Below are 25,508 nucleotides of genomic sequence, written 5' to 3' on the forward strand. Positions count from 1 at the left end.
AACCAACCTAACATGCTTCCGAAAATTGTTTCTAATAAATTTGTGATCCCAATTATCAGTGTGGATATTCATATTACGATATTTTATGTCATTTATACCTTTATAAGCACTCAAGTACCCTACTACTTCCAAGAAAATTTCACCCTCGAATTTTAACAGAAATTTCTGCATTTAAACTTTACAGAATATGCAGTTTACTGCATATTCGGAATATGTAGTTTTTATTGCAATGGCGCATATTTATTGCCATTTTTAGCAACATACAAGCAAGAAAAAACCCTCTCATCTCTCGACAACAAAATCGTTCTTCCAATTTATTCACCTGCCACTCTGGTTATGACATTCTGCTACTGACACAAGCTGAGGAGTTGAATTGCCAGCCGTGGAAGTCGCCTTTCGATGGGAGTCATAGGAAACAAAAGGCTCTTGCACTTTGCTATAGTTCATCCTCCTCCATTGAACTCAAATGCCAATGCATAAGCGCGGTATGCATATGCAAAATATAACAAGCAATGCTAACACCAACCGAAAGCAAAGAGCACAGTTTTAAAACAAGCATTTTCCAGTTATTAGTATTTATTATTTGTTTTGAACACATATACACATATACACAGGTATCAGGAAAGGGAAAGCGAGGAGCAGGCTGGCAACTGCCACCGGAAGGGGCACAACGCCTGCCTACTCTTCTGAAGGGAGGTGACAGCAACACAGAAATGGAAGATAGGAAGGAGGGGGGAAAAAGGAAAGAGGAAAGGAGAGCAACAGGACAAATCTAAAGACCAAAGTAGAACACTGCAACAGGACAAATCTAAAGACTAAAGTAGAACTCTGCAGCCGGAATTAAAGTGACGCCGCGTCGAACAGCCTCCACAATTATCAACCACATCCTTGGCTAGTTCGCTATGCGGCTAATTGTGTTCTCCACGATGAGACGCCAAGTAAAGCTGCCCGTAATCACCGTTTCACCGGTAATCGGTTCACAATATACACTATAAGGTGTTTAAACCCGCCACCTCCCATCTTCGAACTGAGAAGCGTTAGGGTACAGTACTGATCACACACAGTAGGACCGGTCACTGAAGGTCACGCTACTACAAAATATTGAATGTTCATGCTACAAACATGAACCTAAGTTACTTAGTACTATAAAGGTTAGTAGGGCGCGATGGGCCTGATCACCTTTAGATGCACAGCCACTGGGATATAAACATTCCTCGAGTGTCGCCCACCGCAGGCCAAGGAGATGATAGTTTCTCACTAGCGACATGCGCTGCGCACTGAAAGCGGGACACTCAAATATAAGGTGCTGAAGTGTCTCGTAGCAGCCACAAGACGTACACAATGGACTTTCCGCACGCCCTTCTCTGTATAAATGTCTGTGCACGTTCACGCAACCAACCCTCAGCTTGAGCAATTGCGCTCTAGCGCGACAACGCAAGACTCGACCACGAACACGGGGCGGGAACGTTCCATTTGCGACGCGCTGATCTGGATGCTGCTTGAGTAGGTGGCGACGAGTCAGCAGACGAGCGTCATCAAGCTTGCACAAAATTTCTGGGCAGTCACAGTTGTTATGAATGCAACTTGAAGCGAGCCAATCAGCCTCTTCATTTTCGGCGATTCCTACGTGTGAAGGTATCCATTGAGCAACGAGAGATACCCCACGTGATGTAATTTTGCTCGCAGAGTCATTAATGCTGCGCACAAGTAGACAATCAAGCTCACTGCGTTGTAACCTGCTAAGGGCAGCACGGGAGTCCGTAAAGATGACAAGCTTCGATGTAATTAACTCCTCTTGCACGTATTTCAGTGCAACATTAATCACTGCTAGTTCCGCAGTTGTTGACGAACTTGGATGAGGTATTTGAAAGATACGTCGTACTTGAGTTGAAGGGCAGTAAAAAGCTGCAGAGGCGCCTTGACCGTCATTGTGTACAGATGCATCTGTGCAAACTTGAAGATAATCTGGTCACTTTTCGAACAAATGAGACCGAGCCAATTGGAATTTTTAAATGTGGAAAGCATTCATTGCGTGAATATGCATTGTTCAGCAGCACTGCACAAATAAGCATAATGAGGCCTAGTAAGTACTCCATCATATAGCTGGTTCTACATGTATATAAATGTTAAAAAACATGAATGCTCATACTACATCATGTACACGTTACCCCTTCTGGCAGATATGAGTGGGGTAACCAGCAGAAACTTTATTAGAGGTCATCGTGTAATACTGCTTATGAAAGAATGAAGAGGGCGAATAGGTTTTTAATGCAGTATCGCATGCCACTCTAATAAGAGGAATGATGAGCAAGAAAATTTGTGGCAGAGCACTCAAGTTCAACCGTAACATTTAGAAAGGCAGAAAATTCCAGGTGAGAGATGGAGGTACATTCGGCCGCTTACACCAATAAAGGCATACTACGAGAAGTACTATAGTCTATGGAGTACTACAGTCTGTGGGAAAGCGATGTTATACAGAAATCAAGAATGACTCAACAAGCTCTCGACAACATTGCGGACTATCTTAGCCTGTTTGACATGCAGCTTTATGATAGGTCAGCTTACATCTACGTCGGAAATAGGAATAAAATCAAGAACTACCCCAGATTACACATTGTGATTCACATAGCTGCACAAAGCTACCCACAAGTCAACAACTCCGTGTCATCAGCTAGTGTAAGACCAAAACGACCGAGCTAGCATGCGGTTGAAACAATTATGCCACTCCTGGATTCAAATTCTACACCTGGTGAAAAGAAAAATCTCAAAATCATGGCGAGTCCATGAGCGGATACTCTGGAAAATCGCCGATGCTGTACTTGTGTCCAAGGTGTTATACGGCATGAATTGCAAGCAACGCACAAAAACGACAACTCATTGAACACAGGCATACGGGTACTGACAGGTCTTTTCAACCTTACGAAGCTTGAAGACCTCTACGAGAAAGAGCAAACGAACAAGCACCTAGACAGAGTAGAGGTACAACCTGCGGCACAAGTTCTCTGCCTCAGGAGTTCGTAACCTGGTGGCAAAGTACGATGCCAGCTAGTATATGAGCTGCAAAGACGACTACCCCTCCTTTCAGAAACACAACCTCAGGAGCACCTAAACTCGAAACACAATGCGCAATCACGAGCCATATGTACCTAGCGTTTCTCTAGAAGCTGACGCTGAGCACGGGAAGCGCGAGTCTTAATTAGTCTTAATTATTCAACTTCTCAATTAGATGAAAAGTGTGAATGAGAAAATTTCAGGGCAACCTGAAAAATTCCTGATACAGATTTCTGTTGGTCAATACTTGCTAAATAAAAGTGTTTTTCCGAGCGGGAAAGAAGCCCGCGAATACACGAAAAATTGCCGCTCGAGGCATTTTGCGTGTTTTTGCGGGCTTCTTTCACGCTCCGAAAAACACTTTCATGTGGCACGCATTGACCAACAGAAAGCTGTATCAGGAGTTTTTCATGCTGCCCTGAAATTTCATCATTGACACTTTTCATGTAATTATAATATTCGAGAAGTTGATTAATTAAGACTAATTATGTAATTTGGCAGAGAGCAAAAAAAATACTCAGAGTATCTCCAACGGACAGCAAACAATATTACTTTGGTTCAGCGAGTTGCATGTACGCCAGCAATTACGATACAATGAGCTTCCGACTTTGCCCGTGGGTCCTTTGTCCTCCTATAGTCTGCAGCGAGCTGTGTCGGGCTTTCTGAAAAGCCGCTGTTCCTGTACACCGGCCCATATCGACCGACGTAGCGTGCGAAATCGATTCATTGTCTTCGTGCCCATCGGCTGAACCTTGCACCGACATCGCCGTCCGCCTGCAGCCATATCATGTCCCTGACACTGAATTACCCTCTTTGTGCAGTGAACCTTTTCCGTGCAGTTGTGCCTCGACTGGACCGAATCTTTCGCCGCCGAAGGGCAGTGTTATGAGCCACCTGTCCTGCTGCTGAAGAAGACGTTGCATAACATACGAGAAAGAGGACGAGCTGTTCCCGGCATGTTGGTTATTGAGGTGCCACTCGCTGCCACTGTGTAAATATTGTACATAAACCCTTTGTGACATCTCCCCACACCAATACCATTTCATTTATTTTGAGCTTAAAGGCCCGGAAACACTACATAAGGGGGGGGCTTTAATGCTTGCGACAATGTTACAACAAATGTACAGAGTAGTAAAGAAACAACGATAAACAAAAACAAGCCAGGAACAATTGTGAAAAAAGGGAACATCGGGTTAACATCGGGTTGGAGTAAGGGTGGGTAGGATCGGTATTTAAGCAATCTGGTTATTTAACATTGTGCGGAACGATTTGCAGCCAGTGCATGAGACGATATCTTCTGGGAGACTGTTCCATTGGGTTATTGCGTCAGGGAAGAATGAAGGTTCCATGGCAGACGATCGGTTGATAATGCGTGCTATGGATGTACTGTGGCTTGAACGGTTGGATGTAGCGAAGGGTGAATTTAACAAGGATGGCTGGAGTGTGGAGGCTAAAAAAAGGTGTGAAGCAAGCAGAGACGAGACATGATCCGACAGGAAGCAAGTGATGGTAGTTCAAGGGCCTATAAAATAAAACTATTCCAATCTGTTTTTATTGCGAACTCCTGATGTAAAAATTGGAGGACGCTTAAGCTTCGCCTTCAAGAGTGGAACGCGACAGCATTCCCGTCGACCCGCCAAGGGGTGTAAGACAATGCGCGACGGCGCAGCGATCACTTACGAGGCGCCCCGCATCGGACACGGTGAGCGTCGAGCAACGCAGTGTTCGGCGCGGCAACGAAATGTGCGCCTGAGCAAACGGAACGAACCAAAGAACTCGGTGTCTCGGAGGAGGAAACGATCTACGCCAGCCGAACGTCGTGATCGGCACGGGCAGAGAGATAGATAGATAGTAATCGAAAGAAAGGAACGGCGCTTGAGTCTGCAACCCGTGTGGGAGAACGGCGAAGCGTCGTCAGGGGAGAGGGAGTCGGGGCATGCGACGCGCCTTGCACCGGTCCGCGCACAGCCGTGGCGCGCCACCTGTCAGGGCAGCGCCGTACATTGAGAGGGGGGGGGTCTTCTGTGTTTGCCGCAAGATGGCTCTGCGTGTGCGGTAAGCACAGAAGAAATGTTGCGGAAACGTACTGCGCTACTCATGTAAATGCGACTTCTGTAAGTTGCATGCTCATAATTACCGATATACACCGCAGTATAACTTTTTACGGCACGTTACTAAGGCAACACCGCATTCACTAGAAGCGCTTTTGTACTTCTTTCACGCATCGAACTCGTGGCTGTGTGGTAGCGTCTCCGTCTCACACTCCGGAGACCCTGGTTCGATTCCCACCCAGCCCATCTTCGAAGTTGCTTTTTATTTATGGAGTGCCTGCAGTGATTTATCGCTCACGGTCAACGCCGCGGACACCGACACCGACGCCACCAGCTTTTCTGCGACACGAGCTCCTTAACGCTATCGCGTTAAAATTTACGCAACCACCGACGCAAGCATCGGGTGGTAACCCGCAGCGCTGTTTGAAAAGCCCAATGAAACGCGGTCCTGATTTATAGGAGGACACTTATTCTGCTTTCAAAGCGAATAGCATTGCCTACATTGAGCACTTTTTCTTGTCTAATTGGCTGACACGAGGCGAGGAGCACGCTCAAGTAGAGAGGGTTGCGTCGGGGCCAAGCTAGAACAGTGAAAGCAGATAACCGGATTAGAAGGTGCCTGCGGTTGTTCCGTTTTACCTTGTTTAGCTTGAGGTGGCTTGTCGAAAATCGCTCCGGCGTGCAATGGAAGGTTACAAATGCCGCTAAAACGAATCCTCAGCAAAGATGAGTTGGCAATGTGATGTCGTATACGTGCCGACAACGCTCGATAACGTTACGCTGCCACGCACTAATGTTTATTATACGCAAATACAGCTATGTTCCCCGGCAGTTCTGACTTGCCAGTGCCGGGGCGATCGGCGGGCAGCCATCTTCTATTCCCTTTGGAACGAGGCACTGCGCGGCTATTCAGAAAAAAAAATCAGTTTTGTTCGGTATATTAATGCGCTTTTAACGCGTACACGTCACTTTGACGCAGTGAGCTTTCGCGCTTTTATGACGTAATGTGGCAGACAGACGAAGTGAGCGCAGCCAAAAAACGCTTGACCAATAGCAGTGGGCTAATGGCAAAAACGGCGTCGAATCAGAATTAACTACGTATCTTTCATTTGTTATAATCACGCATAATCAGTGTGCACATATCATATAAAATGGAGCGTTTCCGCCGTTCTCGTGACGTCGCGTGACAGACAGGCGAAGTGGGGGTGGTCCGAAAATTTTTTGACAAATCGTGGAGGGCTGACTGCAGAATTGGCATAGAAAAGTTTGGAATGGCGTTATGTTGTAGCGCCCATAGTGTACGTTTTAGTGCGATTATGCTCGTTTCACGAGAATAATTGGAGGTTATAAACAGAGCAGCGCGATTTTGTATTGCTTCTATGCCACAGCAAAAACAGGGGGAAGGTGGGAGATGGAAATTGAAGACGATGAGCGGGAGCCAACGTTTCGACAAATGGAGTTGTCTTTTTCAAGGCGACAAGTGCTTTCTTCGGCACAGCATATATAGTAGGGTTATTCTAAAGTGCAGCGGGGGTAAGGCGCGTGGGTGCGGCAACGAGCAAAGATGTGTTAACGGTGACGGTGTAGAATTGAGAATACGGGAGTGCTGTGCACAAGGCCGGTGGCACGGCCGTCTGCCAGTCACGTGTCAACAGCCGTGCGCCAGTTCAAGGGCGTGCACAGCAGCCCTCTATTACCGGTGGTCGTGCGCTATTCTTTCCGTGAACCGGTGCTCGTGAAAAACAAATATAAAAGATACTAACAGAACAAATAAATATATAAAAGAAAAAAAGGCGAAGAGAAAACGAAAGAAAAAAAAAAGAAAAAGGCAAGTCCACTTTTATGCCCCAGGTAAAATATGATTGGGAAGGGTGCCACATTGACAACGCATATTCAACCTGCGGACGTACGTATGTTAGATATGCTAGCTTTATTATTTCTGGTGATGCGGTTTCCAGGTTACGTTTGAAATACCCAAGGGTACGTGAAGCATTAGAGCAGACGGTGTCAGTATCAGGCGATGTGATTTGCACGCCGGGACATTTGTAAGACGGGGCATGATTGACAGGAGCTGAATGCATTGTGAAGGTGGTTAAGCTGTGGTTGCGGGTGAATGATAAGTCTTTGTATTTGGTAAGGTTAAGCGGTATGAACCATTTCTCGCACCATACTGCGATGGAATCGAGATCCTGTTGTAGTGCAGTGATGTCATTCGAGCCTTTGATAGGGGAATATATGACACAGACATCCGAGAAAAGACCTAATTTACTCTTAATGTTACCAGGTAAGTCATTCACATAGATGAGGAAAAGTAGAGGCGATAAACCAGCGCTTTGTGGCACACCCGATGTTACGCTGCTAAGGGACGAATGATGGTTATTTGCTGAAGTAAACTGTGTATGCGCCCTTTTAAGAAGTGTTCAAGCCAGGAAAGCAATATGTTGGGAAAACAATATGTTGCTGAAACACCTATAACACTGACATTACGTCTCTCCAGACGGTTGAGAACTAAGCCATAAGTATTATTACTTGTAGTTTATGCTTTTACAATTGCAAATTCATACTACACGAGAAGAGCATCCTCATCATTTCTGGATAGACCACATATAACTTGGGTATATTATTTTACAGATTTGTGAATAGTTACCTACCACCGATTTCGCCTTTAAACCTGTTGATTTATAGTAGCAAGAGATTCGCATTGAATAGCAATTTTCTTTTGCCGACAGTCCACACTAACTATGGCAACCAGACTGTAGAATTCACTTCCATATATATATGGAACACGCTACCGCTGATGAGAAACGCAAGATCTTTGTACGAAGTTAAAAAGGAACTGACAGTGCATTTGTGGGCATACTAACGAGGAGGTTTATTCTGCTCGTCTTATGTTTTTCTTCTACGAGTGTGCTCTTGTGACAATGCAAATAAACTCTTGTCTTTTTTTATATACATACAATTGTTCTGTTAAGCTGCGACTTGCTTTGTTAGCATGAGTTATGCTAGAACCATGTTATCTTTTCCAATTAATTGTGTATTTTGTTCTGGTAACGTTCATCTTTTTCCTGTCTACTGCCTTATTCATGTGCTACTGTTGCTTTGAGTTAGTAACTGTTATAGTTGTGTTTTGAACGGAGGTCCCGACTATCGGACTTCTTTTTGTATGCTAAATACCTGTAATATGATTGAACATTTAAAAATAATTTCTGATTCTGAAACGCTAGCCGTACACTGTATGCTTCACATTGGACGGTAAAATATCTGCAGTGCTGTGCGTTTTGTTTGGTTGCGACGCCCCGCGAACAATCAGTGAAGTGCCTTGTATTCCCTGGTGGAGATGTTTCTTGTGGTGTATTGTATGTTGTTGTCTACAAATGTTGTGCTTTGGAACAGTAAGAAATGTAAGCTCTGGCTAAATAAATGACATGAAGTGACTTTACTTCAAGCAAAGCTTTAACAAAACGAGTAATTAAATGCTGTGGAACCAATGGTGATACATAAAATTAATCATCTGCCAGGTGTAATCTCATTGGTTATGTTTATCCACAACAAAGGACGCAGCTTTAGTACAATGCAACGTTTATGTTTGTGCACCATACACCTTACAAGCTATGCCGTTATGCAGAGAACTAATTTATTGTCTCGACGTCGATGGAGGACAATTCTCCTGCCGGTGACAAATTGCAGCAAGCAGTTCCGAAATTTCTTGTGCGCCAGCCTGCACACTAAGTAAGACTGTTTCCACAAATGTACGAAGAGCAGCAGGAGAAGCCTAACGCTTCTTTCATTAGGAATGGAGCATGAAGTCTTTGAATCTTACTACAATTACGAAATTGGGCAGGTGTTTTTTTTTACTGCTTGTACAGTCACGCAAATGTAAAAAAAAATATTCTTACGTTAAGCCACCACCAGGCAGCCCTATGTCCGTGTGGGGTAGTTATATTTTTTTTGTTAAGTATAGCTGCATTGCATAACCATTATGAATGACAACTGCGTCCTACAAACGAGAATAAGAATGACGCAAAGATAGAATATGGCTTAAGGTAACTTCTTTTTGGGCAAGTTGGTATCGATTCATTAGAACTATTTAAAGGCGCGAAAAAAATCACCGCTCAAGCTTTGCGTGCAGATTGTTAACCAGCGAAGCTGAAACGTGCGGCCCAGGTGTTTATCACTGGATTAATCCCGATGGTTCATTAAACGACGGCTTGGTAGGCTGGCGGACCACCGGTGCACAGTTGTTGCGTGCACTCGGCTGCACGAGCCTATTCTTGCGCCCGGGCTGCAGCATCGGCAGGGCGTAGACGAGCTCGCTCCTGGTTCTGTTCGCGGCGTTGCTGATCGAAAGCTGCCTGCTGCTAAGGAGTACGTATGATGCGTGGTCTACCCATTTCGCAGCCGGAGAGAAACTGCTGCGCACGCGCTCGGCTGCGACGGAGAGCAACGACGTCACTGCTGGCGCAGTCAATCGCGCGCATCTCTTTCTTTTCGTGCATGGGGTAGCGCCGAAGGAGTTCACGGCGTAGAGGCGACGGACGCACGAATCGGCCAGCCATATAGAGCTTCACCGTAAAAAACACACAGCATACAAGAGAAGGCCAGAAGTAAATATACGAAAGCTAGGGAAAAGATGGAACCGTTTTTTTATTAGTAAGAAAGATAGCTTGTGTGTTAGTGAAACGTCCATATAATTGTATAAGCCCTAGAAAAAAGTTCGGCAGAGACGCTTCAAACTGCTTAGTTGTGGGAATGCGAAAGCATTGCAGTCGCTTTAGGGAAATATTTTCGCTTAGTTATTCATCCAAATGTTGTCGTGCACGTTGTAAACATGCACTGCATTCCTTTTTAGGTTCCCTTGCTTCGGCGTCTGCGGCGTGCTTCAGTGGGCGAACACGTTCCATGGTTGCCGCAGAATAGACGCTTCGGAGTGCATCCCAGTGGAGCGATAACATCCCAAGTGACGCGCGGGAAGCAGTGACGTGTGCAATGACGCAGGCACACCTCATTTTATGCCCTCGAGAGCACATCGCAGATGACACGGGGGAGGCCGTGTCGCACACCCGCGGAGCCACCGTGGCGTCGGGCCCCCGGGTGCGATTCCCAGCCAGAGCGAAAGTTTACTTAATTCCCTTTGTTTACAGAAACCTGCCTGACACATTTGACGTTAATCCGAGCATTTCTGACACACTCGTCGCGCCGTCGGCGATTTTGACGCCATCGTTCGGTCCCGCCGACATGAGATTTTCGCGTAATGGGGCGCATAATGCCTTCGCATTAAAGGTTTGTTTAACGTTGCTTATCTTACCGCACTTTATGCTTGAATGTGTTCGTTGCGCATGCGCTGACTGAGGGTGTATTTTCTTTAAAAATAACGTAGTTGTCAATGGCGCTCTATCCCGTTGTCCTGTGAGCTGTGTGTTCATTTTTGAAGCCTGAATTGAATGCTGGAGTTTTACGCGACAAAACTACGGTTTGATTATGCAGGCATGCCGTAGTGGGGCACTGGATTATTTTCACCACCAGGGTATCTTTAACGTGCCCCAACGTACGGGGCACGGGCGTTTTTAGCATTTCCCCCTCATCAAAAGGCAGCTGCCGGGATTTAATCCCGCGACCTCGCAATGAGCAACGCCATAGCCGCTAAGCCACCACGCCGGGTTGTTTTTTGGGCCCTTAATGTAGTCATAACGAAAATATCATATAATGCCAACATACGGTTCTGCTACTTTCATACGCTCGATACTCGTGTTTTGGTTACATTCGAGACTTGTTCATTGCAAGGCCATGCTTCGCATGGAAACGTTTTCGTCAGCATAGGCAGTATGCTCGTGCGCAGTTGTGCTGCTCACCGCATGCTGTTTCGTCCGAGAAATCTGGGCAGTCGACGACGCCGTCGCAGATGTGGCCTTCCTTGCCCCGGGCCTTCAGCTCGTTCACGCACCCTGCGACGCCAAGCGCGCACAACAGAGCGAAAAAACGAGCATGAGGGAATCGGCGAGGCTCGAGACAAATCGTGCGTCAAAACTCTGAACAATGCATCCCTCATGCCACTGTGAGTAGCTCACTCGTAAGAGAAGTAGCCCTGTTGCCTAGCGCGCACTGCTAGTTAGTTCAGCTTGCACGCCTGATGTCAGCCATTGTAGCCTTCGCGCGAACAGTTCCTTGTAATATCCATGCGCAAATTTGATGTGGAAGTGTTGCGGACACCACAACAACCTTTGCAGTCAAAATTCAAAAGAGCAACAAAACCCTTATTGCGATTCTTTTCCACAAAAACGCTTCGGCAACATTTTCAAATGAATATTTCGATACACAGCTCGAGTGCGACAAACCAGGCATTTGCAACCACGTCTTTCACAAAGCGGCCAATGTAAAATAAAAAAAAAAATCCAGTCGGCTGCGTCGGTGAGGCAGCCGCGAAGGAGTAGGAGAAACGTCTTAACTTGCACAATCTTGTACTCTTTAATATGTTGCCAGTAATGTACGTGTTTGTTGTTCTTGTTATGGGTTGTTGCTGTTGCAGTATTGTGTGATTCTGTTACTCAATTTAAGATGCCTAATCGCGATGTTACTTCTGTTTCGGAAAAAAAAACAATTTTTGTGCTCTAATGTACAAAGCAATTGCTTTCCTTTTTGTAATTCTCATTGCTTCTGAGCAAAGGTATGGGTGGAGGGCCTTAGTCAGGTAGAGTTCATCTGCCTTTAGACCCTTCAACCCAGGCAATGCATGTCTGAATAAACTGAAACTGAAACTGAAACTGCTGGTAAGTGTCTGTGGGAGCTAGGGTACAGAAATAGCGCAAACAAATGCACATGTCAGATTTCTTCGTCATCATCATCATCATCATCATCATCATCATCATCATCATCATCATCATCAGCAGCAGCAGCAGCAGCAGCAGCAGCAGCAGCAGCCTATCTTTAGGTCCACTGCAGAACGAAGGCCTCTTCCAGCGATCTCAAATAACCGTTTCGTGCTAGCTGATTGCAACTTGCCCCTGCAACTTTCTTAATTTCGTAACCCCACCTCATTTTCTGTCCTCCTCGACTGTAGATTTCTTACCTTCGCACAAATTCTGTAACTCTAATGGTCCATCTGTTATCTGCCCCACGGATTACATGACTGGGCAAATAACATTTTTTTTTACTTAATGTGAACTTGAATACGTGCTATCCACGTTCGCTCTCTGCTTTAACCACTGTCTTCCTGCCTCTTAACGTTGCACCTAATATTTTATTGCGATAACAATTATACGTCCAGGATCATTTCTGTCGTTGCCGTCGGCGTGGCCGTGAGGTTCCGTACAATGTCCCAGCGCGATTTTATCGCGCTGGTACATTGTACGGTAGAGTACCGACATTGTACATTGTACAATGTCGATACAATACATTGTATTGTCACATTGTACAATGTGATACATTGTACAATGTCGGACATTGCACATTGTAGAGTATCGCGGCTCGTGCACGCCCGCGAAGGAAGTGGGGTCGAAGCCGTCTTACGTCGCGCGCAACGGGGGGAGGGTAAGGAGAGGAGGGACGCCATCTACTCCAGGGCTGCACCTTGAAGGTCATCTGCGACGGGTAAAATGCGCGCTGCACAGTGCATTCGCGGTTTACTTCGAGTTGATGCAAATGGCAGCGCGAAGGCCGATTCGCTCGCTGCCGCGTTTCTTCACTGGAACGTTTTGACAGCGAGTTTTCGCGGTCATCGAGTGTGATGTGTTCATGCTTGCTCGTGCGCGTATGACACCGTGCTGGCTAATTTAGTTAGTATGCCTATGTTTACAAGTTTACACTGCCGATAAATCTACCATCCTAACTGCCTATTGGGGGCGAGCTCCACCACTAGAAAAGCTGGCGCCTCCGTCAGCGTGACGTGGACACAGCGGCGGTGTCAGCTGCTTCGGAAGCGCCGAAGCGAGCTGAAAACGAAAGTTAAAAGTCCCACCTGCGCCGCGGTTCTGATTAAGTGGTGAGGATTTTCCGCCTTGCGTGTCTGCTTGACAACATTTGAAAGTACTAAAATAGGTAGTGGCTGCCTTTGGAGGCGTGCAGCTGCTCGGGTCACAGTGCCGGACGTACGCAACGGAGCCTGGTGTCAGCCTTATTCACACGTAGCCGCAGGGCAAGCAGCTGCGTGAAGCTTGGCTGACGAAACTTAGAACCGGCAGACAGCCATTGGCTACAACTACGGTATGCAGCAAGCACAACCATGAGGAAGATTTCTGCTACGGCGCCGGGACTGCGATGTTCGGTGAGGAGCAGAAAACGTGCCCACACCCGCTGCCCGGCTAATGCTATGACGGTTTGGTCTATGAACTTGATGCAAGATACTGGCAAGTTCACTGGAACGGAAAGGGAGCGGCAAGACGCACATTAAAAAACGGCATGGCATATGGTCATTTTTGGTATGAACTAATGCACTGGATTAAGAAAAAGAAGCAGAGGAAAATCGCACGCGGAGAAGAGTGAGAAACAAACAGCGCGACGCACTTTAAGAAAAAAATATAAATAAATGAATTAATAAAATAAATATTGAAATGTACAAGAATTTAGAAGACAAAAAAAGATTGAATGTCGCGATGGCACACAAGTCTCTATAACGAAATTATTTTTGAACAGTTTTGATAGCGTCCACGCAACAATGATTGCCAGTCTACTGTCAAATTCTCATATCATCATCATCATCATCATCATCATCTGGTTACGCCCATTGCAGGGCAAAGGCCTCTCCCATACTTCTCCAACAACCCCGCTCATGTACTAATTATGGCCCCGTCATCCCTGCAAACTTCTTAATCTCATCCGCCCACCCAACTTTCTGCCGCCACCTGCTACGCTTGCCTTCCCTTGGAATCCAGTCCGTAACCCTTGATGACCATCGGTTATCTTTCCTCCTCATTACATGTCCTGCCCATGCCCATTTCTTTTTCTTGATTTCAACTAAGATGTCATTAACTCGCGTTTGTTACCTCACCCAATCAGCTATTTTCTTATCCCTTAACGTTACACCCATCATTCTTCTTTCCATAGCTCGTTGCGTCGTCCTCAATTTAAGTAGAACCCTTTTCGTAAGCCTCCAGGTTTCTGCCCCGTACGTGAGTACTGGTAAGACACAGCTATTATACACTTTTCTCTTGAGGGATAACGGCAACCTGCTGTTCATGATCTGAGAATGCCTGCCAAACGCCGGACAGGCCGCCATTGGAACATGGACCTGGCAACGTTTAACGTTAGAACGTTATCTAGTGAAGCGAGTCCAGCAGTGCTATTGGAGGAATTAGAGGGCAGTTAATGGGATATAATAGGGCTGAGTGAAGTTAAGAGGCCAAAAGAAGCATATACAGTGATAAAAAGCGGGCACGTCCTGTGCTACCGGGGCTTAGCGGAGAGACGAGAACTAGGAGTCGGATTCCTGATTAATAAGAATATAGCTCGTAACATACAGGAATTCTATAGCATTAACGAGAGGTTGGCAGGTATTGTTGTAAAACTTAATATGAGGTACAAAATGAAGGTTGTACAGGTCTACGCCCCTACATCCAGTGATGATGACCAGGAAGTCGAAAGCTTCTATGAAGACATGGAATCGGCGATGGGTAGAGTGAAAACAAAATACACTATACTGATGGGCAACTTCAATGCCAAGGTAGGCAAGAAGCAGGCTGGAGACAAGGCAGTGGGGGAATATGGCATAGGCACTAGGCATAGCAGGGGATAGTTATTAGTAGAGTTTGCGGAACAGAATAATATGCAGATGATGAATACCTTCTTCCGCAAGCGGGATAGCCGAAAATGGACATGGAGAAGCCCGAACGGCGAGAGTAGAAATGAAATAGACTTCATACTCTGCGCTAACCCTGACATCATACAAGATTTGGACGTGCTCGGCAAGTTGCGCTGCAGTGACCATAGGACGGTAAGAACTCGATATAGCCTAGACATGAGGAGGGAACGGAAGAAACTGGTACATAAGAAGCCGATCAATGAGTTAGCGGTAAGAGGGAAAATTGAGGAATCCCAGATCAAGCTACAGAACAGTTATTCGGTTTTAACTCAGGAAGAGGACCTTAGTGTTGAAGCAATGAACGACAATCTTGTGGGCATCATTAAGGAGTGTGCAATGGAAGTCGGTGGTAACTCCTTTGGGCAGGATACCAGTAAACTATCGCAGGAGACGAAAGATCTGATCACGAAACGCCAATGTATGAAATCCTCTAACCATACAGGTAGAATAGAACTGGCAGAACTTTCGAAGTTAATCAACAAGCGTAAGACAGCTGACATAAGGAAGTATAATATGGATAGAATTGAACATGCTCTCAGGAACGGAGGAAGCCTAAAAGCAGTGAAGAATAAACTAGGAATCGGCAAGAATCAGATGTATGCGTTACGAGACAAAGTCGGCAATATCATTACTAATATCGATGATATAGTTCAAGTGACTGAGGAGTTCTATAGAGATTTATACAGTACCAGTGGCACCCACGACGATAATGGAAGACAGAATAGTCTAGAGGAATTCGAAATCCCACAGGTAACGCCGGAAGAAGTAAAAAAAGCCTTGGGAGCTATGCAAAGGGGGAAGGCAGCTGGGGAGGATCAGGTAACAGCAGATTTGTTGAAGGATGGTGGGCAAATTGCTCCAGAGAAACTGGCCACCCGGTATACGCAATGCCTCATGACCTCGAGCGTATCGGAATCTTGGAAGAACGCTAACATAATCCTAATCCACAAGAAAGGAGACGCCAAAGACTTGAAAAATTATAGCCCGATCAGCTTACTGTCAGTTGCCTACAAACTATTTACTAAGGTAATCGCAAATAGAATCCGGAACACCTTAGACTTCTGTCAAGCAAAGGACCAGGCAGGATTCCGTAAAGGCTACTCAACAATAGACCATATTCACACTATCAATCAGGTGATAAAGAAATGTACGGAATATAACCAACCCTTATATACAGATTTCATTGATTACGAGAAAGCGTTTGATTCTGTCGAAACCTCAGCAGTCATGGAGGCATTACGGAATCAGGGTGTAGACGAGCCGTATGTAAGAATACTGAAAGATATCTATAGCGGCTTTACAGCCACCGTAGTCCTCCATAAAGAAAGCAACAAAATCCCAATAAAGAAAGGCGTAAGGCACGGAGATCCGATCTCTCCAATGCTATTCACGGCGTGTTTACAGGAGGTATTCAGAGACCTGCATTGGGAAGAATTGGGGATAAGAGTTAATGGAGAATACCTTAGTAACTTGCGATTCGCTGATGATATTGCCTTGCTTAGTAACTCAAGGGACCAATTGCAATGCATGCTCACTGACCTGGAGTGGCAAAGCAGAAGAGTGGGTCTAAAAATTAATCTGCAGAAAACTAAAGTAATGTTTAACAGTCTCGGAAGAGAACAGCAATTTACAATAGGTAGCGAGGCACTGGAAGTGGTAAGGGAATACATCTACTTAGGGCAGGTAGTGACGGTTGATCCGGATCATTAGACGGAAATAATCAGAAGAATACGAATTCTGCGGCCTAAATCTCACGACTCGGTGCGAAAACGCGCTCAAAGCGAAAGCAAAACATTGTGCATGGACATGCATGCAGACGCGCAATCAGTCGCTGCGAAGCCGTGCGATCGCTGCATTGAGGCTTCATTCTGTTATGCTCCATTTGGTTACACAGACAACCCACTATAAGAGTATATTTCACATAGTTTACTCTCAACGTTTGCCCACCTTTCATGCAAGAAGCCGGTTCGGGAGACTCATCGCGGCGCCCACTGCAGTGGCGTTCACTTCGATAACGAGAAGCGTCTGTCAACTATTGTTTGCTTTCCGCTTGCCCAAGGTTATTATATCGACAGTCAAAAACTTTCCTCATTTTGAGAGTATTTACATAAATGTCCAGGAGGACTGCCGCGTGGTGTTTAAATTAAATTATGGGGTTTTACGTGGCAAAACCACTTTTTGATTATGAGGCACGCCGTAGAGGAGGACTCCGGAAATTTCGACCACCTGGGGTTCTTTAACGTGCACCTAAATCTAAGCACACGGGTGTTTTCGCATTTCGCACCCATCGAAATGCGGCCGCCTTAGCCGGGATTCGATCCCGTGACCTCGTGCTCAGCAGCCTAACACCACAGCCACTGAGCAACCACGGCGGGTGCCGCGTGGTGTTTAGTGAGCGACGTTTATTGAGCCGCGTGATCCCTCATACTGCGCAAGGGAGGCGCTTCCGACAGATGGCGACTCCGTAAGTCCTCACCCCCAATAGCTGTCCACTAACTTGTTGTCGCAATCGATGCTTCGCCTTTCGTGCGAAACTGCGACTTTTTTCGGTTCATTGCTCTATACGCGTTCCTTAACTTGTTTTTGAGCTTCTTGGTTAACCATCAGGTTTCCGCCCCACATATGAGTACCGGTAGAATACAATGATTGCACTTTTTTTTCAACGACAGTGGCAAGCTTAAAGTCAGGATTTGGTAATACCTGCCTTATGCACTGTGACCCATTTCATTCTGTAAATTTCCTTTTCATGATGAGGGTGCCCTGTGTTTAATTTACCTAGACAAACGTAGTTCCACAGACAAGAGGCTGACTGGCGATAATGAATTCTTGCCAAGCTATTGAAAATGATCTCTATTTTCTGCATATTTATCTTAAACCTTACTCTGACACTTCCTCGGTTAAGGTTCTCAATCATTTGTTGCAATCTATCGCGGGTGTAGCTGAACAGGATGATGTCATCTGCAAACCGATGGTTGTTAAAATATTCGCCGTCGATCCCAGCTTGAATACTTCTTCTAAGCATGCGGGGGAGAGCATTGGAGAAATTATGTCTTCTCGCCTAACTGCTTTCTTGCATTTTCCACTTTTTCTGTGGAGAATTAAGGTAGCTGTGGAGCCTTCGTAGATTTTCCCCAAGATATTTACGTATGCATCCTGTACTTCTTTATTATGCAACGACTACATGACTGCTGGTTCTCTACTAAATCAAATGCATTTTCATAATCTCTGAAAGCTATATAAAGAGGTAAATTCTACTTCCTCAGATTTCTCAATTACCTGTTTGATGACATGGACGTAACCCATTGTAGAGGATCGCTTCCTGGCGCCAGCATGTTCTCTTCGTTGACTCATGTCTAGTGTTACCATGATAACATTGAAAATTATCTTAGTGAATATAATACATAATACTGAAAGTAAGGTAATGAGACCATATTTAACATCTCCATTTTGTGTATTAGTATAACATTGGTATTCTTCCAACTCTTTGGTACACTAAAGTGAGGCATTGCGTATAAAGGGCCGCTAGCTTTTCAAGCATGATATCATCCATCCTTGATTAACTATACTGTTATACCATCTTCTCCTACCACCTTTCCCGTTACATGTCTTGCAAGGTCTTTCTAACTTCATCACTAGTAAAGGAAGAAGCCTCTGTATCCTGGTGATCACTACTTACAATGAAGTTTGCGTGGCTGCTCTGGTGGGTACTGTACAAGTTAGTACAGAATTCTTATGCTGCTCTTACTATAGCATCGAAATGGCTGATTACATGACCCTGCTTATCTTTGATATATTTATTCAGTGACCAAGTGACATTTATTCCCACTTAAAAAAATTACATGCGTAACTTATGACACAGCTAGGGGAAGGGGGTCCTACGCTCTAATCTTGTAATCGTGCTAACTCGTTCTTCTTATTGGACCCGCCATGATGAGCAAAGGGGCAGCGCGTGAATTTGCATCCATCTGTCTTGCTGTCCTGGTCTCCTTGCGCCATTTCCAAACCCTACGTGTCGAACAGGACGGTGCCATAGCTGAACAAATGTCACATTTCTGTCACATATTGGACGCTCGTAAGCCATATATCTCTTGATGAGCACGGGTTTGAGCTTGATGGATTATGTGTAGTATCGCTGAGGTTGAGCTGTTTCAAGCACGACCACTGAGTGTCCATCCTAGGTGGGTCACAACGTCACATCCATAAACACTTGTGTGGAGTGTCCCAGGGCACTTCCAAAGTAGATGGCGGGTGTCCTCTGCAAATGCAGGAGTGGAGCACTTTGTACATTGGATATGGTCTGCGTATGGTTGACCCCAGCTATAAGCGGTGGCTGGTCTAAGGGCCGCCCTGGCCCAAAGTCTCCGGAAAGAAACTTCCTTCGCCCGAAAAAGATTGTGCGCAACTGAGCAGACCCTTGGGAGAATGAGGACACGCGTGTCCCACTGGAGGATTCAGGAAACTTGAACAAGGATCTCTATGCTTTTATTTAAATTTCATTCCGACACTATGCCGAGTGGCAAACCAGGTAAATTAGAAAAGAACATGAAGATGACGATTAATATTTGAGAAAAACACACGGCGCCAAAGGAAGTACACGTTTTCCCAGAGTGTTCTTTCATTACGCTACCGGAAAGAGTGGTGAGATTGAAAGACATCATAGAATATTATCTTCAGCTACCTCGAAAGTGCAAACGGAACATCCGGAATTAAGCAAGGGACGACTTGAACATTTATTGACGACTTGATTATTATTTGAGAAAAACACACGGCGCCAAAGGAAGTACACGTTTTCCCAGAGTGTTCTTTCATTACGCTGCCGGAAAGAGTGGTGAAATTGAAAGACGTCACAGATTATTATCTTCAGCTGCCTCGAAAGTGCAAACGGAACATCCGGAATTAAGCAAGGGACGACTTGACCATGTTGGCTAACGGCGTAGCACCGAGTAAAATGTGAACCCTTGTAGTAGGCTCGGTGAGGCACTCAACATAGTAGACCTGGAGGCGCGAATCTCGAGAACCTCTTGCGCAAGCATAGCTAATTTCTAATGGTGGTGCGCTTCGTGTTCAGGAGCGTGGTGCCCATGTTCTCTTTTCACAAGCTTCACAGACACCTTCTCATCCGCTAGGTCTAACCCGTGCTCTTTGACTGTAGGGCTATGTGGTACGTTTAGCCTTTTCGGTTTGGATAGGAGGTCTGTATAGCACCGAGTCGCCATTAATGCGGTCTCCTCATTAGCTCTAATGGCAAGACCTTCTGTATCACAAACATTTGTCGCAACTTTAGGAATTCTTTTAGTGCCTTTATAGAATACTGCGGACCTTCCACAAGTCCAAGCATGCAGGGTGTGAATAGACACAAGAAAAAAGTAGCTCAAGTAAATATGTAGTAGATACCATTGGGGACGGCATCGAGGTCCAGTTGTTAATAGTTGCTGGCAAAAAGGAAGTGTCTTCTTATACACCCGTTCATGATAACGCTGCAACAATAAATCGGTGAAAGGTAGCAGCCCTGCACACTGCAGCCTAATCTGGCCGCCAGCAATATAAGCCTCCTCCCCACATTTAAAGGGCCCCTCACCAGGCCTGGCGCTTTTGAGCTGACAAGCGCAGAGCATACAATGCGCGATAACGATCGTGTCTGCAGAGTATTACATCGCTACGCGCCGGGGAAAGGTATGAAATTTCAAACAGAATGACGTTTGCTCTTCTCGCTGCCGCAGCGCTCCAAGCCGGAGGTTGAGGTACACGTGTTAGTGCGCCTACGTACACGTGTTTCCGCTCTGACGTCGCTCAAGTGACACGTGACTTCGAGAATTATTCAAGGCAACATCTGTTATTTGTGTAATATGTTGCTTCAATAACGAGTTAACGCTTAGAAAAATAATAAAACACAAAAACCGAATGTCGGCGTGTTTTTGTTTTACTTCGCACCGCAGTAAGAGAGATGTACTTCCGTTTCGTCTGCTTGTACCCACGTCGTGCAGTCGCGCGCGCAGACACCGAAACTATATATATGTCGTGCTCTACCGTGTTCCACGCACGATCATGATTCGTGTAGTACTGACTTATACCGCTAGTCAGGTAGTGCGCTGCGGGAAACGAGACAATCGCAACCGCTCGCGTGCTACACAGTCAGCGCAAGCCCGCCGCGCCAGAAAAAGCGAGGAGAAAAAAAATGGAGGCGGGGCCCGTGACGTCTGCGTCACGCGATCCTCGTACTCTGGCTTTGGAGAACGCAGGGAAGGAAGTTCGCTTGCGGAGGCTAGAGGATACAAGTGGAGAGAGCGTCTATGTTTGCAGTGAAGCTCGCCTCCTGAAATCATGAGTCCGCTGCACTGAAATATTTCTACCTCGGCTATTAATGCGCCGATTTGAATTTTTTGTTTGCGGCAAAATGCTCCCTAGCTGACACGTAACAACTTCCAGCGTATAACCGAAGTTTGCTGCGTTTTCCGGTGAGAGGCCTTTTAAGTGCACCAGTATGAAGGCTCTCTAGCTGTTCCTGGGCACTATAACAAACATTTGATTGATTATTTATTATTGTTATTATTATTGTAGCATAAAACTGTGTTTTATGCATGTACTAGTGTATTATTTCAGTGAAGTAGCTTTTTTTAAATATTGCTATGGCATGACAGTTTTTTCAGAGCGTCAATTAAGAAAGTGCAAGAAAAAATGGAGGACGCTTAAGCTTCGCCTTTAAGAGTGGAGCGCTACAGCATTCAAAGATCCCAGACAGCTTCTCACGCTTCCCGGCAACTGGAGCGCATGTGACAGTATTGTTTACCAGGAAACGCTATTCGCGTTTTCTCGTAGAAACGCGGCCTCTTGCGTGGGCCGCGATACGGCGAGCGCCATGTGGAGGTATTGCAAGGATGCGCCACTCTGTGGCCCACAAGGCGCCCCGGCGCGCGCAAATGGTGGACGCCGAGGCCGGTCTGTGAATTGTAGAAACGCTGGAAAAGTGGTTTCTCTTAGTTTTCGCGTAACAGAATTATATTTTCTCGTATAGTCAAATTACAATCCGAGAGTTATTATATCTGTAGGCTATGTGTAAGTCGTAGTTTACGATTTTTCTACGTATTTTAGCTGGAGAAATTTAATTCGTTCTGTAGCGGCCTTGCGCTACGTGGAGGGCCGGGTTATCGAGCTTTTTCCGAAACTGCGACCGACGCTGGACGCCGGATTTTCTGTGGCACGGACCCTTAATGCTACCGCGTTAAAACGCTATGCATCTGATCATATGCAGTCCATTAGCTTCTTCTTAGGTTTAATAACGGTTGGTTGCCATATCCGGTGCTGTGCAGTAACATATCACAGCCATTTCGCGTGCCTCACAGAACAAATGTCTTTCTCACTCAAAACACCTTAGTAGGCTGAAAACAATAAACTGCTATTTTTGTTTTTTTCTTTGCAGATTTCAAGCGTATAAATTGTGCAATTACATGTTTATACATTTTTTACATATGCGATAGAGCCGAATAATTAACAATTAATATAATATAAATAATAATTAATAAAAATGTGAACATGCGCTTCAATAGTACAACTTGGCAAAGGGCATCGAAAAACGCCTATTAAAATCCTCGGATTCGGAAGTTTGTATTATCTGACGGTATGTCATTTCATTAATGCCGACCGTGTACTTAGATATAGGTGCCAGTTAAAGACCCCCAGATGGTCGAAATTTCCGGAGTTCTCCACTACGGCGTGCCTCATAATCAGAAAGTGGTTTTGGCACGTAAAACCCCATAATTTAAATTAATTAATGCCGAGAAAGGCAGACTTCACATGTTGAAACCAGTTACAATAGAACATGGCATCTACAGAGCGAAAACTTTTTTTTAGCAATACACTTAATCCCGCTCTAAATGAAAGCTTCCTGATGCTATGCTGATGTTTGAAAACAACCTAGAAAAATAAATGAGGTGCTGCATGAGCAAGATTAGACAGAAACAATAATCAGGAGGAAACAAGCTACGAATGTGGTAAATTTTAGGTGCTCTACATGTTCTTTTGGGAGCGCTACAGGTGTTGAAATTTTTATTTGCCGATTTTCCCAGAACGCACTTTTTTGCGTTTCTTTTACACGCCAACAAGCATAATAATATTTATAATAAAGATTTTCAATGACTCTATCTACACCTCATTCTTACATAGTTGGCTGTGCAATGATCTTCCGAAAGTGAAATCGTGGGACAGCTTTTCATATTATACGCATGGCCGTGCAGGTGTAAGCAAAGCGATCTTGTAGACAGACGATGACAACGCCAGCGAGCGCTGATGTCAATATTTTGCGATGTACTGTTACTTGAAATGCAGAAACAAACTGCTGCGCCAGGCACTCACTCAGTATTCAAACTTGTTTTTTTATGTCTACGAGAGCATCACTAACTTATTGTTTAAAGATCAATTTACAGCAGGCTGTTAAAGGCCGGACGGTCGAAGAGAAAACGGTCAAGCATCAGACGCGAGGAACTCCGCCACCGGCGCCCCCTGATTTCGGGCGCAGGACGGCGCATCGCTGGCGCCGACTGCCGGGCGGCAACAGCAAGTCACATCCACAGTGATACATAACCATTACTTAAGCACCCACTGAGAGAATCGGAAAATCAAGGAGAAACGGAATGCTGTAATGTTGAAACACAGAGCACTATGGGGTCACAATAAGTATGACATGGTGCGTGAAATCTGGAAAGGAGTGCCAGCGCTAACGTTCGCGAATGCCATTCGATGCTTAAAATCACGTATCGTGTCGGGCTTGGACGTTAACACCGGTTCGTTTTGGGAGCCCATGGTGAAACCACAATTTAGGCAATGCAGGGTGACATGGGTTCGACCTATTTTGTAGTCAGAGAACCACAAAGCAAAATTAGTTTTGAAGAAAGACGCAGGAACGTGGGCGAAAATAAATGGGCAGCTAAAGTCCACAAGCATCTGTACTTGAAAGGGACACTAAAGGGAAAATTGATTCCTTCTGCATCAGTAAATTACCTTTCTACAATACCAAAAACACCACTCTTACAACGATAACACGTTTGGTAAGCCAGAAAAAGCGCAAGAACGAAATACGGGTGGCGACGTCTACTGAAGTTCCCGCACCTGGTGGCTGTGACGTCATCAATTTTTATGGCACCGTTTAGGGCCTGCTAATTATATATAGCGGTACAGATTGACTACATTGTGTTCTAAAGGAACCAAATATTGAACATGGCAAGTTTCTGGAACCTTTACTCAGCCAACGCTAGCTGCCTAAATGCGAAAACATATTTTGGAATCCCTGACGTCACGCTGACGTACAAGCGGTGGGGTTTCGGCGCGAAATTCAAATACTGATATTTGGACCTTCATTTTCTCATGTAATAATCAAACTATCTTTTTGAAATGACTGCCTGTAGGGTTCTGAAAGAATGCTTCATTAGTCTAAACTGATTTATTGTTTCGCTTTAGTGTCCCTTTGAAAAGCGTGGACACAGAATGGAGGGTCAACAAAGTTGGCAACCGAGTGCAGGGTAATTGAAACTGCTAATAGACAATCATCAGAAACAAAGTGAGAGAGGCAGTTATTTGGATGCAACGAAGGGAAACAAAAAGGACCACGGAGATTTACAAGAATAAAAAGAAAGAAATTAGAAGGGAAAATCTGCACAATAACACAAAGGGCTGTGACTTGCGATATGAGGCTTGAGCCAGTTGCCTAAGGACGAAAACAAACCGGAGTAAATATTCGGAACTAGATGGGGCACGGTGTATGCTGCAGCAAGAATGCGGAGACCACTAAGCACATCCTAATGGAATGCGAGGGAATTCACCCATTGAGAACCGTAGGTAACGTACGTCTTCCAGAAACGCTTGGATTTAAAGTGGACGGAAGCAACAACCGGTGAGAAGTTGAGATAAGCAAGGGATGTTTAGAGTATTGGTGTCGAGAGATAGATACGACTGGATCTCTTGCAGCTGGCGGTACTGTGTAGATGTTGAAGGAAAAAAAGAGATCACGGAGCTGCATACAAAAATGCCATATAAATCATATAGAGCATACATGCTTAAAAATAGCAGTATAGGTGACTAGTTCCCACCGCCCCGTTTCAAAGGCGATGCCATTAAATAATAACAATAATAATAATAATAATAATAATCAGTGAAGAAAAAGTCGCAGTTTCGGCCGGAACACGATCCATCGATTGCGATTGCAAATTAGTAGAGAGCTATACGCAGTGAGGATAGTAATTTTATCGGCCTTATGAACTTGGAAACATTCGCTGCCTAACTGATTTAACAAGCATGGCGTACAACATGAACAGATCGATGAGCGCGGACACTCGCTGCAAGGCGCTGGACGGCTTTCATGCCGCTTCGACGCAACATAGCACAAACACAGCGCGGGCCCTTTCAAGATACGGCGCGCGTCGTGCGCGGCGGCCGGCACCGCGATCGTCTGCGCCCGAAATGCACAATCGCTGCCGGAGCACAGCGCCGCCCAACGGACTTTCTCGAAAGCCCCCAGTTTCCCATATGGGCTGCAGAATTAAGCGTGTTCTCCCGAATCACGAAGAAACGCCTTTAGTAACCGGAAAGTAGCGACACCGCCGGCGGCGCTTTCCGCCGTCGCACGC

At 45.5% G+C, this 25,508-nt stretch overlaps 1 protein-coding gene across 2 annotated transcripts in view; it reads right to left on the reverse strand.

Moving 5' to 3' along the window:
* The window catches only part of LOC139054444 (atrial natriuretic peptide-converting enzyme-like), a 784,429-nt gene that overhangs the window by 318,192 nt on the left and 440,729 nt on the right, over positions 1–25,508 (reverse strand). For both annotated transcript variants that reach the window (XM_070531426.1, XM_070531425.1), the window contains one exon: positions 10,952–11,044. In XM_070531426.1, the coding sequence (XP_070387527.1) occupies positions 10,952–11,044 (93 nt within the window). The remainder of the gene's footprint in view (positions 1–10,951; positions 11,045–25,508) is intronic.

Source organism: Dermacentor albipictus, chromosome 1 (assembly GCF_038994185.2).
Source record: "Dermacentor albipictus isolate Rhodes 1998 colony chromosome 1, USDA_Dalb.pri_finalv2, whole genome shotgun sequence".
In the NCBI taxonomy this organism is placed as follows: Eukaryota; Metazoa; Arthropoda; class Arachnida; order Ixodida; family Ixodidae; genus Dermacentor; species Dermacentor albipictus.